Here is an 18357-nt window from a genome sequence, read left to right as displayed (position 1 = left end):
AGAGAGAGAGAAAGAAAGTTAAAGAATAATCAGTTAACATAGAGACGACTAATGTCAAAGTTATCTAAAAATTTGAGTAGCTATTTTTCCAAATTTGACCAATATGGAAATAGGGGTGTAGCCTGGGTACCATCCTACTTGTATTCCGGGGCTCCCACACTCGCTTCCCTAACAAGTATGGGTTGTATAGTTTATTTATATGTATAATATCAAATATGTATGTATGGTGTCTATACATACATGTATGTAAAGGTATGAATTCTACCGAGAACACTAGTGTGTATGTTGTTAGACTGTCTGTATTAGGGAAGCGAGTGTGGGAGCCCCGGCATACAAGTAGGATGGTACCCAGGCTATTAGGGGTGTATGAAATGGAAGAATTTTAACCAAATAACGTATGGACTTCTGTCAAACGATAAAACTTTACGTCCTAAAAAATCTCTTCCCAGGACAATAAAAAATAATTTCATGCATTCAGCATATTTCAAAGAACAAAACAGGTACGATGAAAGCCAACCTTTTACCTTTTGTGACGTGTTTGTTGTTTGAATATTAGTATAGCAATAAACAAATTCTAATAATTAGGCGGCGGGACTTCTTTGAAGTGTTGGAACGTTACTCGCTTTGCAATGATACTGCGACCTTTGCACGGTGTAAGCATTACAAACTTTACGTACGTCCTACAAATCTCTTCCCAATAATAATTTCGTGCATTCAGCGTATACAAAGAACTAAGCAGCATGTGCAATAAAAAAAATTCTACACATGTAAGATCTTCTGTGTTGGTATACGTAGAATGTCCTCGGTATACTTCATTATGACCAAAAGGGCTAAACTTTCTATCCAACACTAAGTAAATTGGAAAATTTTCGACCGACTCGGCCGTCAGCCTTGAAAACGGAATGGACGCTTCTACTGCAGCTTCCGGGACGTGACGTCGGAATCACGTGATTGCAGCAGAGGGTCGTACGTGTCAGATAACCTGTGTCGCCCCCCGTCTCTGTTCAGTGTTTCGACGTCACGTCCCGGAAGCTGCAGTAGACGGGTCCATTCCGTGAACAAGGCTGACGGAGTCGGCCGAAAATTTGGGTAGGTCCCAATTTACTTAGTGTTGGATAGAAAGTTTAGCCCTTTTGGTCGTAACATTTTCTCTTCTTGGCTTGGCTTCGTAACATAACTTTTACACACTACAGAAAAGACCAACCTGCAAATAATGTGAACAGCAGAACCATCACCACAGCAAAGAAGAGACCTGTGCCTTTCAGGAACTTTTTGCCCATGTCGAGCCATTTCGTCTTACTGTTGGCGTCTACTCCATAGTCTAGTATAGTAATAGAAGAAAAGAAAATTATATACTGTGTTATTCTAGATATCACATTGGGTAGTATGAACATTCATATTCTGAATAAGGCAATCTGTATGATATTGTCACATACTGCTTCACATTAGCACTTTTGAATCAGAATTCCATACCTAAGGCATTTAAAACTGCAGACACAAGCCCCAAGATGAGTCCTTTATTTTCTGGGTGGTACCCTAAAAATCTATCCAGGGCCCTTCCAGTAACCATTTTCCGGCAGAATTTTGGGAATTTTTGCTCAATGAGGGTCAATATACATTGGGACAGTGCGGTTTCAACTCAGTATGTAGATAATTGACTACAGCATTGGCTTTGAAAAATCTGGTTTCCAATCTCTAAAAACTGCACTGAATGCCTTTAAGGCTACAATAGACCAGCCCAAAATTCTACAAGTTTATCCATATCTGCTAAGAATCAATTTCTTTAATTATGGAAGCTCTTAAATTATTCCTTACAATATCAACAGCCTGGCAGGAGTCATAGTAATCCATTCTTAAAAATGATAAAAATCTTTTTACCTGCCCTGGAGACGTACATCGCGTTTGGTATAGTCGCGGCGGCGGCCGCAAGAGACCTCCAATCAGTCTGGTCTTGCTGCTTGGGTGTGGCGCCTGGATGGAGGAAAATTACAAAATGAGCAATACTACACGGTGTATTCTACACAAATACAACACTCACTGTGTAGTGTGTATTTATCACCAAATCCACCAGCTATTTTGTTATTTTTCCAGAGCCTTCAAATGTTCCATTAATTGTATACAAGATTATTTCCCTAGTTTTAGATATTTAGATAGAAAAGAAAAATTCACTTTCCTCATGAAACTCGATGACCCTCGTACTATAACCTCGAAAAGTACAGCAAATTTGAGACTTGGACAAATCAAGAGAAAACCTGTTACCTCCGGTGTCACCAGTCTGAGACTGCTGCTGCCCTCCCGACATGGTGCCAGTTGTCTGGTTCCTTTCCCTGGGTGCCGGACAAGTTCACGGGCCGCTAACTGTTTCCTTCGGCAGCCAGAAGCCCTTCACCCGCAGACCTAAATTACTGCTGCGGTCCCGTGGGGAGTAGTCGGCCCTGCAACTATAAGTATAACTGTACTGCAAAAACACGCCCTATACCAGGCACGGCGTTTGTCGACTGACCAACGAGGTCTGACTGGCAACCACGTAGTAATTACAAACTGCTTTGAAAATTGGAATAAAAATATAAAAGCAAACTAGAAAGGCCAACATTTGCTTTGAAGCAAATGTAGCGGATGGCTTCACCACATTTTACGACATAGCAGGGAAAGAAGGAGAAACACAAGGGAAACAATTCAAAAGTAAGAAGTGACAACAGTTGGATAGCTATCCCCTACATAATTGGTTAGGATTTTTAATTGCATTATGCAAACTGTTGATTTTCAAGATAAAAAGAAGCGTTTATGCCCCGCATTCCAATGCTGGAGAAGGAAAGCTTGGTGGATTATTTTGGAATCGATTCGGGTAAAATCTAAGTGATTTGGAGCGTTCACACTCTAAAAAATTATTCGGATAGACAATTTTCTATTCGGATAGCCCTTTTAATCGAATAGAAAAATGAATATGAACAGGGTCATACCTACCAAAACACTTGAATGTAGTTCATACTCTCAATATGGCATGGCTTTGTACAGGTGTTAATTGAGTTAACCAATCAAATCCCAGAAACATGAGGAAAAACAATATATTTTCACCACATAGTGGTGAAGCCATAAATATATCTGATAAACATCTGTAGATTAGCACCCAGGTAATACATGTACATATCTTCACTAACTAGTCTACAAAACTGAACATCAAAAGGATAAAAGAAAGCCAGACTGAGTAAATAGCAATCACGGTACTTTTTAAACACCATATTATGATTTGAACACGTCATCATTTTGGTCGCCAGCGCTACATTTTAAAGATTTCGAAAACATGCAATCTACAATTGCAATCATTTTTTTTTCTTAAAGTTAAAAAGATGTGCTCACCACCCACGCATAATTCAAATCAACAGATTGAAAGAAAAAACGATGAAAGAAGGCAATACATGATAAATAACAAAAATGCCCTTTGATAAGATGAGAAAACGTTTGTTAAAACGCCTAAGGCCATGTTGATTTGATTATATGGATGACATCCACCGGGAGCCCCAAAACTGATGCGCGCGTGCGAATAAAAAAAAGTTTTGCAAAAAAAAAGTTCTTTTCATTATGAAATCTACGTGGTCATGAGGATTGAGCAAATGGCACAGAATATGGTTTGGCGAATAATCTAGTCTTCAAGTTCATTTCTTTACAATTTCGTCTTTTTTCGTTTGATTTTGGCATTCTACGACATTGGTATAGTTTTTATTAATTTCTTTTTGTAACTTATGGTATATTTTTGCTCATTTTGCAACTGTTTTGCACGATTTACAGTATGGTTGAAAACTTTTTTTTTTTGGACACGGCCGAAAATTCATGCGCGCGTGGATGTCATCCATATGATCAAATCAACATGGCCTAAGATGAAAAAAAAAGTTTGTTAAAACGCCTAATCGTCATAAAAGCTTAATGTTCAAAGCATCCTAGCGAAAACGGTACACAATTGCAATCATGGTCTTTTAGAAGTAAAAATTACAAATATATTGCATACTGATACATAAAAAAACTATACTTTGGTTTGAGGGAGCTTAAAAACTTTTATTACTATATCCCTTTTTAACAACAGAGATTTTATTTTAGCCATTTTTATGATACGTTGTTACCAGTTGTTAAGTGATCACACACTGTTTACATACACTATTACTGTTATCAATCTGCAAAATATAAAACTTCACGGAGAATTGTCGCCTATGACTACTTGTTCATGTATCGTATATGGTACCGGCCAAAGTATGTAAGGGGTGTACTACGACACGAGTGTTTTCATGTTTATCCTCCTGGACTATAGGTAGTTTGTTTGTTTGTTTGTTTGTTTGTTTGTTTGTTTGTTAAGGATCTCCATTAGTGTGAATTTCACACTACTCTTCCTGGAGTCCGTAGTGAATAATCAGATAAGTATTTGGACCATCGCACACCGGGGCATGCCCCTACTCTTTTTCGAAAGGTGTGGTGGGATCTTTAAGTTAACGTGCGTGGGGTGTGGCTCTCCCCAAACACGGGGCCTCCATTTAAAGTCCTATCCGAGGGACGTCCCTAACCGAAGTTAGGTACTCATTTACACCTGAGTGAAGTGAGGGAAGTCGTGTGAGGAAAGTGCCTTTCCCAAGGGCAGAAGATCGGTGACAAGGTGGGGTTCGAACCCGGGACCTCTTGGTTCCGAGCCGAAGACGTTACCGCTAAGCTACACGACCCCACGACCCCACCCAATGTACCCAAAAGCACTGAACCTGTTCCACCTGTTCATACTGTTGTAACAGTTGCCATTTAAGTTAGGATTTGCCCTCTCAAAAATCAAAACATTTTTTCTAAAATATAGATTCACAAACTGCAGTGTAAAACCGATGAAACTGAAGTACTATATTCCTCACCGCGCCAGACTTTTTAGCGAGAAGTTTATTGCAAATCCATGCCCGAAGGTTAATTTCAAGTTACAAACATAAAAGAACATTGAAACAGAGTATAGAATAACTTCGAAATGTACATGATGAAATCTAATTGTCTAAAACTATTGCTATGTCTAACACTATGTCTGAAGGGTTTGACGTCTCTTTTGTAAACCATAGAAGACGTAATGTCCCACATTTTCTAAAATTTGTGGGTTTTGGGAAGTTAAAAGAAGAATAGTTTTTTGTTTGTCTGTAAGTTTTGGGGAATTTGAATAAATTGTAGATGTTTGAATAGTCAACTCATTTCGAGAGTTGCTATGAAAGGAACAGTTTGAGATAAAGTGTATTTCGTCTTCCACAGCCTTTGCATTACAATATTTACAACAAAACCTCGACTATTTTTCAGGTCACCTGTGATCATTCGAACTAAGCACTCAGCCAGTTGCATTATTTATAAACACCATTTTTCTCTTCATTACCTTGTGCATCTTTTCCTGCAACTTTATATTGCCTGTAAGCAGATATTGGGTGGTTTTTGTGCAGTCGTTTGCGAGTATCTGTTGGAATATTGTGACTTATAGTTTGCACCTACTGCGATATGTTATAAAATAAATGATATGCAGTAAATGAAAGATATTGTTATGGAAGATGAGTCATCTGTTTAGTAATTTGTCGTGTTCTTGATCTTATGTAGCCTGTATTTATACAAACTCTCGGCCTATGAAACTGAAGTACTATTCCTCCCGCACCAAACGTTTTGTCAGGCTGGGGAAAATGGTACAAATTGGGCCAAACGGCGATTTGCCAGGGAATTTAACCGGCCACGGGAGTTCGATTCGCCCTTTGCGAGCCAATTTGGGCGCTCCCCTAGCGGTCCGACTCCTCTGGCAAATTCCTCTCCCTGTTTCGCCAATTTCTACATGTTTTCAGTCACCTGACGTCTGGAGGAAGAAGGAGGAAGGTTAGCCTCCATAGCATGCCAAAAACTGGGGGTTTTGGGGGTCTTCAGGGTCTTTGGGAGCTTTTATGTGCTATTTTCTGATTCCATATAGACAACATATAGCCTGGTTGAATTACCCCCGTTATTTTAGAACTGGTCGAATCAGAAAACAGCCGAAGACCACCAAACCCCCAGTTCTATAAGCCTGCTACGGAGGCTAGAGAAAGGTCCCTTTCCACTCCTTGTTGAGCATAGGGGTGGTGCCAATCTCCATTTCTGTAGCCCTTGGGCCACACAGTTGTGCAAGCACTACAGCAGGGGGCTAGCCTGCTGGTAGTGTTGTGTGTTTGACCTTCCCACACTTTTTCTCACAGATGCATCCCCTCAGTAGCGTGCATAGTGGTTTAGAGCCCAACAAAACGGAATCAGACCCGTGACCTTATTCTCCAGAAACGGAATCGGTAGACACTACACCACACTAGCTCTAGGCCACATGTACATATAACGGCTCGGTTCTGAAACACCCCAAGCCCCAAATCTACTAGTTGCGTACAAATCGAATCAGGCGTTTTATAGCTTTTAAACCCTGCTAGTTTGGTCCCCCACCAAGCCACCATGTGATTTTGATTACGGTGACTCTGGCCTTGTAAAGTTGAGAAGTACGAGGGAATACAAGACTACCTATTCTCACGGAATCACAACTCAAGCTGCGGACCGATTCAAATGACAACAACCGTTTACGACACGGAAACGTACTCTCCAAGCAGAGGTTTGGGTTTTGGGCTTATTTTTGGCGTGCTTTAGGCTTTTTTTATCTTTTTTTTACACTGGAATTCTTTTTTGCACTGGAATTTTTTTAGAGGTTGGCCTAAAAAAACTATGATTCCAGTACAAAAAAAGAAACCCCGATAAAAAAGCCTAAAACACGCCAACAAAATTAGCCCAAACGTAAACCCAAACCTCTGCTTGGAGACTACGTTTCCGTGTCGTAAACGGTTGTTACCTCCATGAAATGGAGGTATTGTTTTTGGGGGGTGTGCGTGTGTGTGTTTCCGCACATTTGTAGCCAACATAACTTCAGAAAGCCTTAACGGATTGTGATGATATTTGGTATGTTGATAGGTACTAGGAAGGCAAAGGTCAATGTCAAATATGGGTCTCCTGGTGGATGACCTTGGTACTGCAGCAGAACTTCCGGTTTTTGTATCTTTTGTCCTGAACATGTTATGGTCTTGACTTTTTGGTGACAGATAGTTTTTCCTGTCAGGAATAAGTGGTGTGGGTTTGGTCCCCCTACCAGCTTGTTGTCATTTTAAACAGTGTGTGTCACTGGAAGTCACGAAACATGTCCAGATTATGCATGATGTACAAAATTACTTTACTAATAAACTGGTGGACGTCCCAACTACTAAGTCCCTAATACCAGCCCAGAAAAGAACAAGAAATAGCCATGCCTTCAAGTACCAGAGTTATCAACCAAGGATTGGGGTGTTCAAGAACTCACTGTCAGGGGCATTATCATAGATAGCTTTAAACAATGTTTAGAGCTAGATGTTCAAAGGTTAGTATCTATATATGCATCTGAATAGTCGGTATAAATGCCCTTCGGCGTAACACACTAGTTTCGCAGGCACGCGGCGCGGCGGCAGCTGAAATCTACAGGGCTATTGTATGCTGGTACAGGCTATGTACAGGTTTCACTTCTTCTCGCTTCTTAAGACAACTTCATACCGATAACTTTTTCTTCGCTTCTCACAGATAAGATCAGATAACCTAACGTTTCTTAGCTGATTATCCACTGCACTTTATCGGTATCTCGGTATCGGTATCTCGCCTCCGGCCGGTCTCCCCTATTTCCGCCCGATCACCTCCGGTACATGTCCTTAAGTAAAACCAGATCATGAGAGTTAAGACGACTTATCTCTGTAAGGAGTACAACTGTCGGTGGGTTCTTAAGCTCCCGTGTCTTAGATGTTTAATTTGTCAGGAGGTTTGATTCAGATAAAGTGTGACCCCGTGTTACATGATAGGTTTGATAACAGAGTGAAAGAGGTATAACTTTTGCTCTCTCTCTCTTTCTTTCTCTCTCTCTTTGTGTCCGACCTACTTTATTTAGGCCACACCGGCTTAATTTTTTGGATGACATCCGCGCACGCATTGTTTTCGCCTGTTCACACACACAAAAAAAAAGATCACGTCCTCCGAGACTCTGGCCTGGCTCTAGGCCTGGGTAGTCTATGGTTGTTAGCGACAATACGGAGCCGGGCACCCAGGCTACCGAAGCTCCGCGACTCAAGAACTCAGTACATACGTACAGTGTCGATTTGTAAATTCCGTAAAAAGCCAGCATGTGCCGGCTTGTCTTATACGTCGCTAAGTGCTAAATTCACAATACCAACTTTGTATTCCTGTGGTTTAGTAGCATTTTCATTTTTGGCCGGATTTTTTTATTCGCCCTCGCGCACTAGTTTGGAGTCTTCAGAGGATGCCATCCATAAAATGTACTTGCTGTGGCCTTACTAAGTTTCCAGCATAGGAAGCCATGGTTGGATTGTGATGGTATCTAGTACGTGTTGGATACGTCTTGAGCTCGTTATCAAAGAAAACACCTGTTTCTACTTAAAGGCAGAACATATCAACACTTATCCTACACAATCAGGGTGTAAATCAGATTTGAAGATACTACAAGAAAAAAGTAATATGTTATATCTAGAAAGGTAACGTTTGCAAAGCAAATGCATAATGTTTACCTTCGCATATGGTCTGCTCTGTTAATACTTACTCAAACACATTCATATATATATATATATGGTGCCTGGAGTCTAAATCCCTCCTGCTATAAAATTGCAACATGGTGTAACCCAACACTTGTTACCATGGTGACAGACGTTTGGCTCAGGTCATTGACCTTATTGGTGTGGAGAAGAAGAAGAGGAAACAGACCAAAAACATCCGTAAACATAAATATACGTATATAGTAATGTAAGTATCAAGTAAAATAAGTATATTAAGTATAATGATATTAATAGTTCTTATGTTCTGACGCATTCTTCTATGTTTATTGCAGAAATAGCCTGTTATGGTCACTCTTCTGAGAGAGATCCGTTCAGTGGACGTTGTCTGGTAAGCAAATTTTATTCATGATCGTCTTCCATATCGTTCATGTAAACTTCACAAATACATATACAGGTAAAAATAGATGTAGTAAAACAAATGAAACACAGTGTAAGAAATACAAGATATCAAGATATCACGGAAACGTCAGCACTAGTACTCTAGGTGAGATTATTGCTTATGTAAATGAGAACTCCTGTATCCTATACTTTACTAACCTGATTAAACTATTTTCGGAAGCTCTGTTATGGTGTTTCAAAAGCGCCACCTGTGCTGTGTTTCAGAACTGCCAGCACGGTACGGAGGGGAGGGACTGTGAGCAGTGTAAGAGCGGGTTTGTTGGTGACGCCACACAGACGACTTCTGACGCCTGCCAGCCGCCTACCAGACTACAGGTCTTATATCTTGAGAGTTTATCTGTATTCATGATCGTCTTTTCATAATTTGTCAATAGATACTGGTAAGTTAAGATTTTATGCAAAATGTAAAACCATATACAATATAGAGCAATATCGAGATCAAGCAGATTTCGAACTACGCTCCGCTATTAGTAAAATTAGAGTTAGTGCCCATCCTCTGGAAATAGAGAGAGGCCGATGTAGAAGGGTTCCTGTATGTGACAGAATTTGTAAATATTGCAATGCAAAGGTTGTAGAAGACGAAATACACTTTATCTCAAATTGTTCGTTTTATAACAATGCTCGAAATGGTGTGTATTGTTGTCATTCTGGATGATGGTTTGGTGTATATCTCAAGATCCGTCAGACGGGATGCGATGATATTTGTCAGGTGGGTAGGTGGGGTAGAGTGGACTCTGTTGGTCCATTTTGGGCCCCTGGTGATTAACCTTGGTACTGCAGTGTGGATTTTTCAAAATATTGTTGGCGTTGGATGGTTTGTGGATGTGATGTTAGGGTAGCATGTAGCTGTTGATGTAAGGATTTAGTGGTGTACATTTGGGCCCCCTAGCTGTTTGCGTTGGACGTACAACGGCATAAAGTGTTTTTGGCGGCGGCATAAAATATTATATAAAGTTGATATAACTTGAGTGTGCCGTCACTATGTCTAGTCATGAAATGTTATGGAATATAAAAAAATTGATGTCTTCCCCAGCGTTGCCACCTGATCTACATGGGTGAGTTTTGTTACCGGTGTGACGCGTCTGTTCGGTACGGGAACCCGGACATCCTCCGCCAGGGATACTGTAACAGGTGCCCGTGCGCGGTACGGACCCGTCTGCCGCTGCTACATGGAAGGTAAGATGGTGGATGTTCGTCTTAAGGTTGCCTTTCTAAAAGGCATCCATTGCAGTTTTTAGGGCTTGGAAACCAGATTTTTCAAAGTCAATATTCTAGTCATTTATCTACATTCTGAGTTGAAAAAACACTGTCCCAATGTATATTGACATTCATGGAGCAAAAATGCCCAAAATTCTGACGAAAAACGGTTACTGGAAGGACCTGGGTTGATTTTTAGGGTACCACCCAGAAAATAAAGGACTGATCTTGGGGCTTGTTTCTGCCTAATGTATGAAATACTGATTCAAATGTGCTAATGTAGGAAAGTATTTGTCAATATCATACAGATTGCCCTATTCAGAAACTGCATTGGATGCCTTTAAAGTTGCCTTTTTAAAAAGTATTTGGTTTGAAAATGTGCAAAAGGTAGGACTATCGGTGTAATATAACCAGCTGCTGCTTGCAATGCTGGTGTATTACGCCTGATGGCGGTTATACCGGCTATATAGATACAGAAGATGGCATATCGGCATATCGTATTACCTGGATGTCTAACCTTCATCGACAGATACAGAAGATGGTATGTTCTAATTATAACGAAGGGCGGTTATACTAGCTATACACATACTGAGATATGGCTTTGTGTCAATGAACGAATGACTAAAAAACAAACACAAAACAGTGCAGTAAAAATCACCGTCTATTTTTAATTTTCTGTCCATTTACACAGATTCAGGCGGGACGTCAGTCAATCCACACCAGAGGAAGACAGGTACGTTCACGCTGGCCCGATTAATATTAAATGGATTAGTCCGTTTCCTAAAACGTTTTCCATCATATTGTTAACCCTACAAAAAGCTGAGAACAAATATATGCCAAAAAATAGCAAAACAATATCGTAAAACGGATGCTACTGTCGTGCATTGCCTTTTTATATCATGTAGATTATATCAGTTTGAAAAACGTATTTCGAAGCTAGCCCTAAGCGAAGGCTTCCAAAGTCAAAGAAAATACGAAAGAACAGAAATATAGATTCAATACCTAACGCCGATATTCAAATAACACAAACATTTACAATGTGTTCAATTGATTATAAAAGAAACCAAAAGATTCGAGTTACTGATTTACCTACCGGTCTGGCGTGGAGTATCTAGTTGCAATTTACCTGCATACAACGCTTCTTTATCATATTCTTATATTTCATATGATCACAGTTATTATGCGTTATAACCTTATTTTACTTAATTATCCTTATGATTTGCATGTCTATATTTGTTTTGATCCACTTTTGTAATCTTCTTTGTTCGATGACGACACGAACATAAGCCATGAGCTTGAGTATGCCGCCATCTTGTTTTGACATTAAATGTCGTAATAGCTTTAAAAACACCGTTATTCTCTACAGACTGCTACTATGGCACAGACTGCAGACCGTAGCGGACCTGTCCCAGAGTTTGGGCGGCTACCTGCAGCACAACACGCCGACAGAACGCACCCTGGTGGCCGCGGCAAACCGCCTGCTCTCCTCCCTACAGTCCCTCACCAACACAACGTCTCAAGAACCCTTCAGACTCAGACATCACCTCAGAAAGTCGCTTCTTCCCGTCAAGAGAAAAACCCAGGTGAGCATGCAAGACTTGCATCTTGTTGAAAATCAAGTTTTACTGCCCTGAAATAGCTTTGGGTGTCTTTGAGACACTAACATCTAGTATTTGTTTAGAGTTAAAACTTTTAGTCCAAATCAAAAAGTTCTCTCACCTAGAGCTTTCGACCAGTCACTCTGGTCTTCCTCAGTAGACTGACCCAGTGAAGTAGACTGACCGCGACGGGGGCCGACATCGTCTACCAGATACCTTTGACCCAGTGTTGACGTCACACTTCAAAGAAGCCACGTGACAAGCTTCACTGGGTCAGTCTACTGAGGACGACCAGACTAACTGGTCGAAAGCTCTAGGTGAGAGAATTTTTGTGTTGGACCAAACGTTTTAACTTAAATGTAATTAACAAAACAGATGAACTTTCATAATAACATCTAATATTGTGTAAATTGTGTAAAATGCAATGCAAATGCAAGTTGATTTTTCTTTTATACAGGCTCTGCTGAAAGTAATGAGTCAGCCGTCATAAAGGATAGAAACATCGAGTGAAAATGCCGCGACGTTCTTTGGCTTGCACCTGACTCCCATTTCAGCACCAAGGACAGACATCGCCCGGCGGCCGCGATAATTTTTTCCGCTAGTAAATTGTCGTTGCCGTTAGCGTCCTTCGGAGACTTCTGAGGCGGTGGCGATAAATTTTTTCGGGGAGCGACGCAAGTTATGCCGCGAAACCGTCTCTTCCGGCAAAGTCCCTCGGCGACAAAACCGTCTCTCCGCGGTATGCTAGTAACTCGCGTCGCTCAAAATCAACTAAAAAAATCAACGCCGCCGCCTCAGAAGTCTGCGATGGACGCTAGTTGCCATTTGAAACGGTCGATTTCATATCCCAGAACGGCAAACTTTAAGTATTTGCAATTGAAATGTTGATTTTTATATGTTTTAAATGTTTGTGTCCCTAAAAAGTTATGATACGCTCAGATATGGCATCAACTATTCAGTTAGGCCATGTTGATTTGATTATATGGATGACATGCGCGCGCATGAATTTTCGGCCGTTTCCAAAAAAAAAAAGTTTTCAACATACTGTAAATCGTACAAAACAGTTGTAGAATGAGCAAAAATATACCGTAAGTTACAAAAAAATATTGGAAAACGATAAATGTCGAAGAATGCCAAAATCAAATGAAAAAGACGAAACTGTAAAGAAATGAATTTGAAGAGTAGATTTTTCACCATGCCATACTCTGTGTCATTTTTTTCAACCTTCATGACCACGTAGTCGAATCAACTTGGCCGGTCTTGTAATTGTGTTATGGCAATGTTCAAAAGTTTGATAACTTATGTTATATAAGTTTAGACATCGCCAATGTCTCTATGGTGCTAACACACAGACTTTGTCTATGTGTACGTATAAGTACGTTTCTTATGCAATTGTCTTTGAACTTTCAACTTGATAGTTCCTAAACAACATGAATATTGTAGCAAAACGTTAAACTTTATTCCAACACACAGTTTACAAAGATCAAATTTTCAGCGACCACTGTCGCCTTCATCAGGATAATTAATGACCAATCACTTCACAACGTGATCTCGCGAGAGTTACGGTTTACAAACACGTGACCTTATTCACACGAGACTAAAAACAACAAAAGCAAAATAAATGAGGAAGTAATGACAATTTTATCTTTTCTAAAATAGACACCAATGTTTTTTTCACCGTTTCACATATTTTCTATCTAAAGAGGATAACTAGATTGTTGTATTGTTTAGATTGTATTATTCTTGTGTATATTGTATCTATCTGTTAAAGTACATATTAAAACCTACAATAGAAATCGCCTATGTTTTTCCTTTGTTTCTAATTCATCTAGCACGTAAAATTATAGTTGTCATATAGTCATACCTTCACCTGTGCGGATTTGGCTACACCTATGAACTGAAGTATACTTTTGTTTTACATTTAGATGACATTGCTTGCAAAAGCAACCGTTCTTGTAGTAATGATAAAAAAAATAGGACATCTTTCTTCAAAACCTCCGAAAGTATATATGATGCATAGTGTTTGCAACGACTGCTGACAATTTAATCAAGACAATTTAAGATATCACATTAACAGCAATGTGACGAGTAAATCTACATGATTCAAAATATACGTGATATAATTGAGTAAAGAGACTCTTTTTGCACAACCAAGTCTTTTATTCAGCCGACGTTTCGGTGACCGTCTGTCACCTTCCTCGGGGCAATTCTGACTTGTTCACATTGCACTGCAGCACAGGTGTCGCTGCTTATAGATGCATTCCCAAATGCACAATCACGCATATCTGTAGATATGTAAATATTGTACATTTGGGAATGCATCTATAGCAGCGACACCTGTGCTGCAGTGCAATGTGAACCAGTCAGACTGAGAAAGGTGACAGACGGTCACCGAAATGTCGGCTGAATAAAAGACTTGGTTGTGTAAAAAGAGTCTCTTTACTCAGTGTCTTACCAACCCGATAAAACTATTCACGTACGTGATGTAATTGTTACAATGTCCACAACAAAAATCTGAACGTCAAGATCAGTTTAGAAATTTGTGACACAAGTATAAGCACTAAAATTCACAACTGTTACAATTACATTGATGAAGGTTAGACATCCAGGTAATGAGATACACATTCAAGAAAATAGTTTCTCAAGCAACTGGACTGTCTAAATTCGTGTTTACATCATTTACATATTAATTGTTCTGGAACGAATACCTATTCATCTATACAGATCTAAAAAGTATTTTTCAAAATCTATCCAATTGCTTGAGTAACTGTTTTCTCACGTCGATGAAGGTTAGACATCCAGGTAATAAGATACGCAAAAAAACAGTTACTCAAGCAACTGGATATGGTTTTGGACTGGGATTCAAAAATCATATCCAGTTGCTTGAGTAACTGCTTTTTTTTTTGCTTAACTGTTTTCTTGTGTAACTGTTCCAGTGTTTTCTTGTGTAAGACTGTTACAGTGTTTTCTTGTGTAACTGTTCCAGTGTTTTCTAGTGAAACTGTTCCATTGTTTTCCCGTGTAACTCACTAACTGTTACAGTTTTTCCTTGTGTAACTGTCTCTGTGTTTTCTTGTGTATGACTGTTAGTACGCAAGGAAACACTGTAACAGACTGTTACAATGTTTTCTTGCGTAACTGTTACAGTTCTTGACAGACAGTGCCGGCCTACCTTCAAGCGCTAGCTAGTCTGTCTTAGCTTCACTTCTTCGATGAAATCACTCCTCTTCCACAATGGCGTCTTTCTTCCCGATGTTCTCTGCCTCCTCGATGGTTTCCGGAAGTGCCTTCCCCTTGGTTTCCGGAAGCAGCAGCGCCAGCAGTCCGGCGGCGATCGACGCGCCCCCGAAGATGACGTAAGGCATCGGCGCCCAATGACGGCCCAGTAAATTCACGAACGGGGCGACCATGCCGCCGACACGAGCGTTCATGGAGGACATGCCGATTCCGATTTGCCTGTGGGAATGTTTGTTTATTTATTTTTGCACATATACAACGAAATACAAATCATAATTATAAAAAAATGGACAAATATGCCAGGGGAGGCCTGAAACCTTAGTATTTTTTTCACGGGCCTCCCCCAAGCGAAATTGTAAACAGGAGGCTAGATTTTAGTCGTATAATAACGCGTCTGATCATACCTTACCACATCCGTGAATAGTTTCATCAGGTTGGTAAGTCACTGAGTAAAGAGACTCTTTTTACACGACCAAGTATTTACATATATATTGTACGTTTGGGAATGCATCTATAGCAGCGACACCTGTGCTGTAGTGCAATGTGAACCAGTCAGAATTGCCCTGAGGAAGGTGACAGACGGTCACCGAAACGTCGGCTGTGAATAAAACACTTGGTTGTGTAAAAAGAGTCTCTTTACTCAGTGACTTATCAACCTGATGAAACTGTTCACGGACCTAGGTCTTAGTTGTATATGTAACCATTGATTGCCCACTAAACTGTATTCTTACCATGTGTATGTACAATCAGAGGGTATTGCTCACTATAGCACATTAGGCCATGTTGATTTGATTATATGGATGACATCCGCGCGCGCATGACTTTTCGGCCGTTTAAAAAAAAGAAGTTTTCAACCATACCAATGTAGTAGAATGCCAAAATCAAACGAAAAAAGACGAAAATGTAAAGAAATGAACTTGAAGACTAGATTATTCGCCAAACCATATTCCGTCCTATTTGTTCAACCCTCATGACCACGTAGATTTCATAATGAAAACAACTTTTTTTTTGCAAAACTTTTTTTATTCGCACGCGCGCATCAATTTTGGGGTTCCCGGAGGATGTCATCCATATAATCAAATCAACATGGCCTTTAAAAAATATATATCTGATCTTACCTTACTACAGTAGGAAATATCTCAGCCGAGAAGATGTAGATAACTGCGAAAGAGGCGGTGATACAGAACTTTCCGGTCATGGCCAGAGTGGTGGTCATCCAGCCAAGGTCTGTCAAATATCAGATGGCAAGCATATTTTTCTTTATTATTATTATTATTATTGCCATTATCATTATTTATTGTATCCCAATTTACTGTTTGTATGTGACTGTTGTGTTTTGTTGTGTAAAACAAGGCCCCATTGAAAAGAAGTGCAATCACTTAATGGGTCACCCTGTATAAAAATGACGAAAAATAAATAAATGAATAAAGATTTAAAGTTCATTTGAGTTGGTAAAATACATAATCCATCTCAAGAAGAATGACTCACCAGGAATTTTCGACCGAATCACTCGGTCTTCTCACAGACCTACCCTGAACAGAGACGGGGGGCGACACAAGTTATCTGGCACGTATGACCCGCTACTACGGTCACGTGTCTCTGACGTCACGTTCCAAGAGTAGACGGGTCCATTCCGTGAACAAGGTTGATGGAGTCAACCGAAAAAAAAGTCCCAATTCTGTATCTAGTGTTGGAAGTCAAAGCTCAGTCTTTATTTCATAATGATTTGTACCAACACAGATGAACTTTCATGCTAACTCGGTTTTCTGTTCATCAGCTTTCTGACCCGAGTGCTGCTGGTGTCTAGCCTGGGTGCCATCCGATTTGTAACGGCAACCCCGAAAAAATCATCACTTTTTCGGGGTTGCCGTTACAAATCGGATGGCACCCAGGCTAGCTGGTGTCGTGTCTACAACACTCTGGTCAGAAAGCTGATGAACGGAAGACCGAGTGATTCGGTCGAAAATTCCTGGTGAGTCATTTTTCTTGAGTTGGAGAACAGTTTAATTTTCATTATCAGATGGCAAATTTGACATGTATATGTCGACTGGTCACGCAGCTCTCGCCAATATGGCTGTGAAGTTTCGTGGCGTAGAGGTTAGGTTAGAGTTTTAGAGCTACACTTTTGGACCTGGGTTCGAATCCGACCTTGTGCTTTTTTCACTAATATTTACAAATTCTACATGACCCTCCTTATATTTCAATTAGAATATTGTCTTGTATAGTATATATTGCTTTTTATTCGTTTTTTACCTCAAAAATTATGGTACGCTCGGATATGGCATCGACCATTCAGCGAAATGGCATCGACAGTTTCAAATGGCATCGACCGTTTCAAATGGCATCGACCGTTTACGAGACGGAAAATTGCACCGCGGACTCCCTACTGCCGCTAGCGCTAGCTACCATGGACTACGAAGGATGGCACCCAGTAGCCTCTACCAGGCTTGGGGAGGCGGCTGGAAAGAGTAGAAATCGGCCAAATAGAGAGATAAGCATGCCAAGAGAGTTTGTCCGAAATGTTCTCTCAACGGACAAACTCCCTTGGCATGCTTATCTCTCTATTTGGCCGAGTTCTACTCTTTCCAGCCGCCTCCCCAAGCCTGGTAGAGGCTAGGCATCCAAGCCAGAGTCCCGAAGGAGTTTTTTTAGAACAGGCGAAAATCAATGCAAAATTTGATCAGCGTGGTCTTAAAGAGATAAGTCGAGGTAGTTGGAATTTTAAAACTTTTTATTCAAGACTACATCTAAACAAATACGTTATACAAATCTGCACAAAACATGTTCAACGCATTTATACTAGCCTATGTCAGTTTTACAAAAGCTAATGATAAAAGTTGGTTATTTATTTACAAAGATAAGCCAGGGTGGTTAGAATGGCAATCAGAAGACTATAAAAGACAAGAGATGTCACCTTTACAAGCTAGCAATCGGTTCACCACCACTACTACTACTTAGAGCTGTGTACCTAAACAAATTTTAGGTACAGGTACAGGTACACAGGTTTAGGTACAGGTCCGGACCTGAACCTGTACCTGAACAATTCGACCAATTTATATGCTCTTCTGAACTCATTCAATAACAAAAAAAACATTAATAAACTTGATAGTTAAGGTTTATTCTTTGTTTATGGCGAATGCTCAGATAAAATATAGGCAAAACTAAGATGTTTTTGTTTTCATGAACACACTGTCCTTACACAGATACCCATTGTGGACCAGCTATTTACACATTTGAGGTCACAAATAGGCATAAAATTAGTGTGAAATTGTTTAGTTGCAGTACCGGTACTG

General features: G+C 40.1%; 2 protein-coding genes across 2 annotated transcripts in view; one reads left to right on the top strand and one right to left on the bottom strand.

Annotated features, from left to right (window-relative positions):
- The window catches only part of LOC109468759 (basement membrane-specific heparan sulfate proteoglycan core protein-like), a 27031-nt gene extending 14628 nt beyond the window's left edge, over positions 1 to 12403 (top strand). The window contains exons 2-7 of the mRNA XM_019767087.1: positions 8906 to 8961; positions 9237 to 9347; positions 10066 to 10208; positions 10921 to 10962; positions 11596 to 11812; positions 12285 to 12403. Of these exons, the coding sequence (XP_019622646.1) occupies positions 8906 to 8961; positions 9237 to 9347; positions 10066 to 10208; positions 10921 to 10962; positions 11596 to 11812; positions 12285 to 12317 (602 nt within the window). The 3' untranslated portion in view covers positions 12318 to 12403. The remainder of the gene's footprint in view (positions 1 to 8905; positions 8962 to 9236; positions 9348 to 10065; positions 10209 to 10920; positions 10963 to 11595; positions 11813 to 12284) is intronic.
- A 2441-nt stretch (positions 12404 to 14844) lies between these two features.
- Positions 14845 to 18357, bottom strand: part of LOC109468325 (organic cation transporter protein-like) — a 17594-nt gene continuing 14081 nt past the window's right edge. The window contains exons 11-12 of the mRNA XM_019766575.1: positions 16183 to 16291; positions 14845 to 15283 (exon numbers count right to left, since the gene is read on the bottom strand). Coding sequence (XP_019622134.1) covers positions 15046 to 15283; positions 16183 to 16291 — 347 coding nt within the window. The 3' untranslated portion in view covers positions 14845 to 15045. The remainder of the gene's footprint in view (positions 15284 to 16182; positions 16292 to 18357) is intronic.

Source organism: Branchiostoma belcheri, unplaced genomic scaffold (assembly GCF_001625305.1).
Source record: "Branchiostoma belcheri isolate BF01 breed outbred unplaced genomic scaffold, Haploidv18h27 scaffold2, whole genome shotgun sequence".
Classification (NCBI taxonomy): domain Eukaryota; kingdom Metazoa; phylum Chordata; class Leptocardii; order Amphioxiformes; family Branchiostomatidae; genus Branchiostoma; species Branchiostoma belcheri.
The sequence above is the reverse complement of the archived record's forward strand: the minus strand, read 5'-3'. Positions and strand labels throughout refer to the sequence as shown.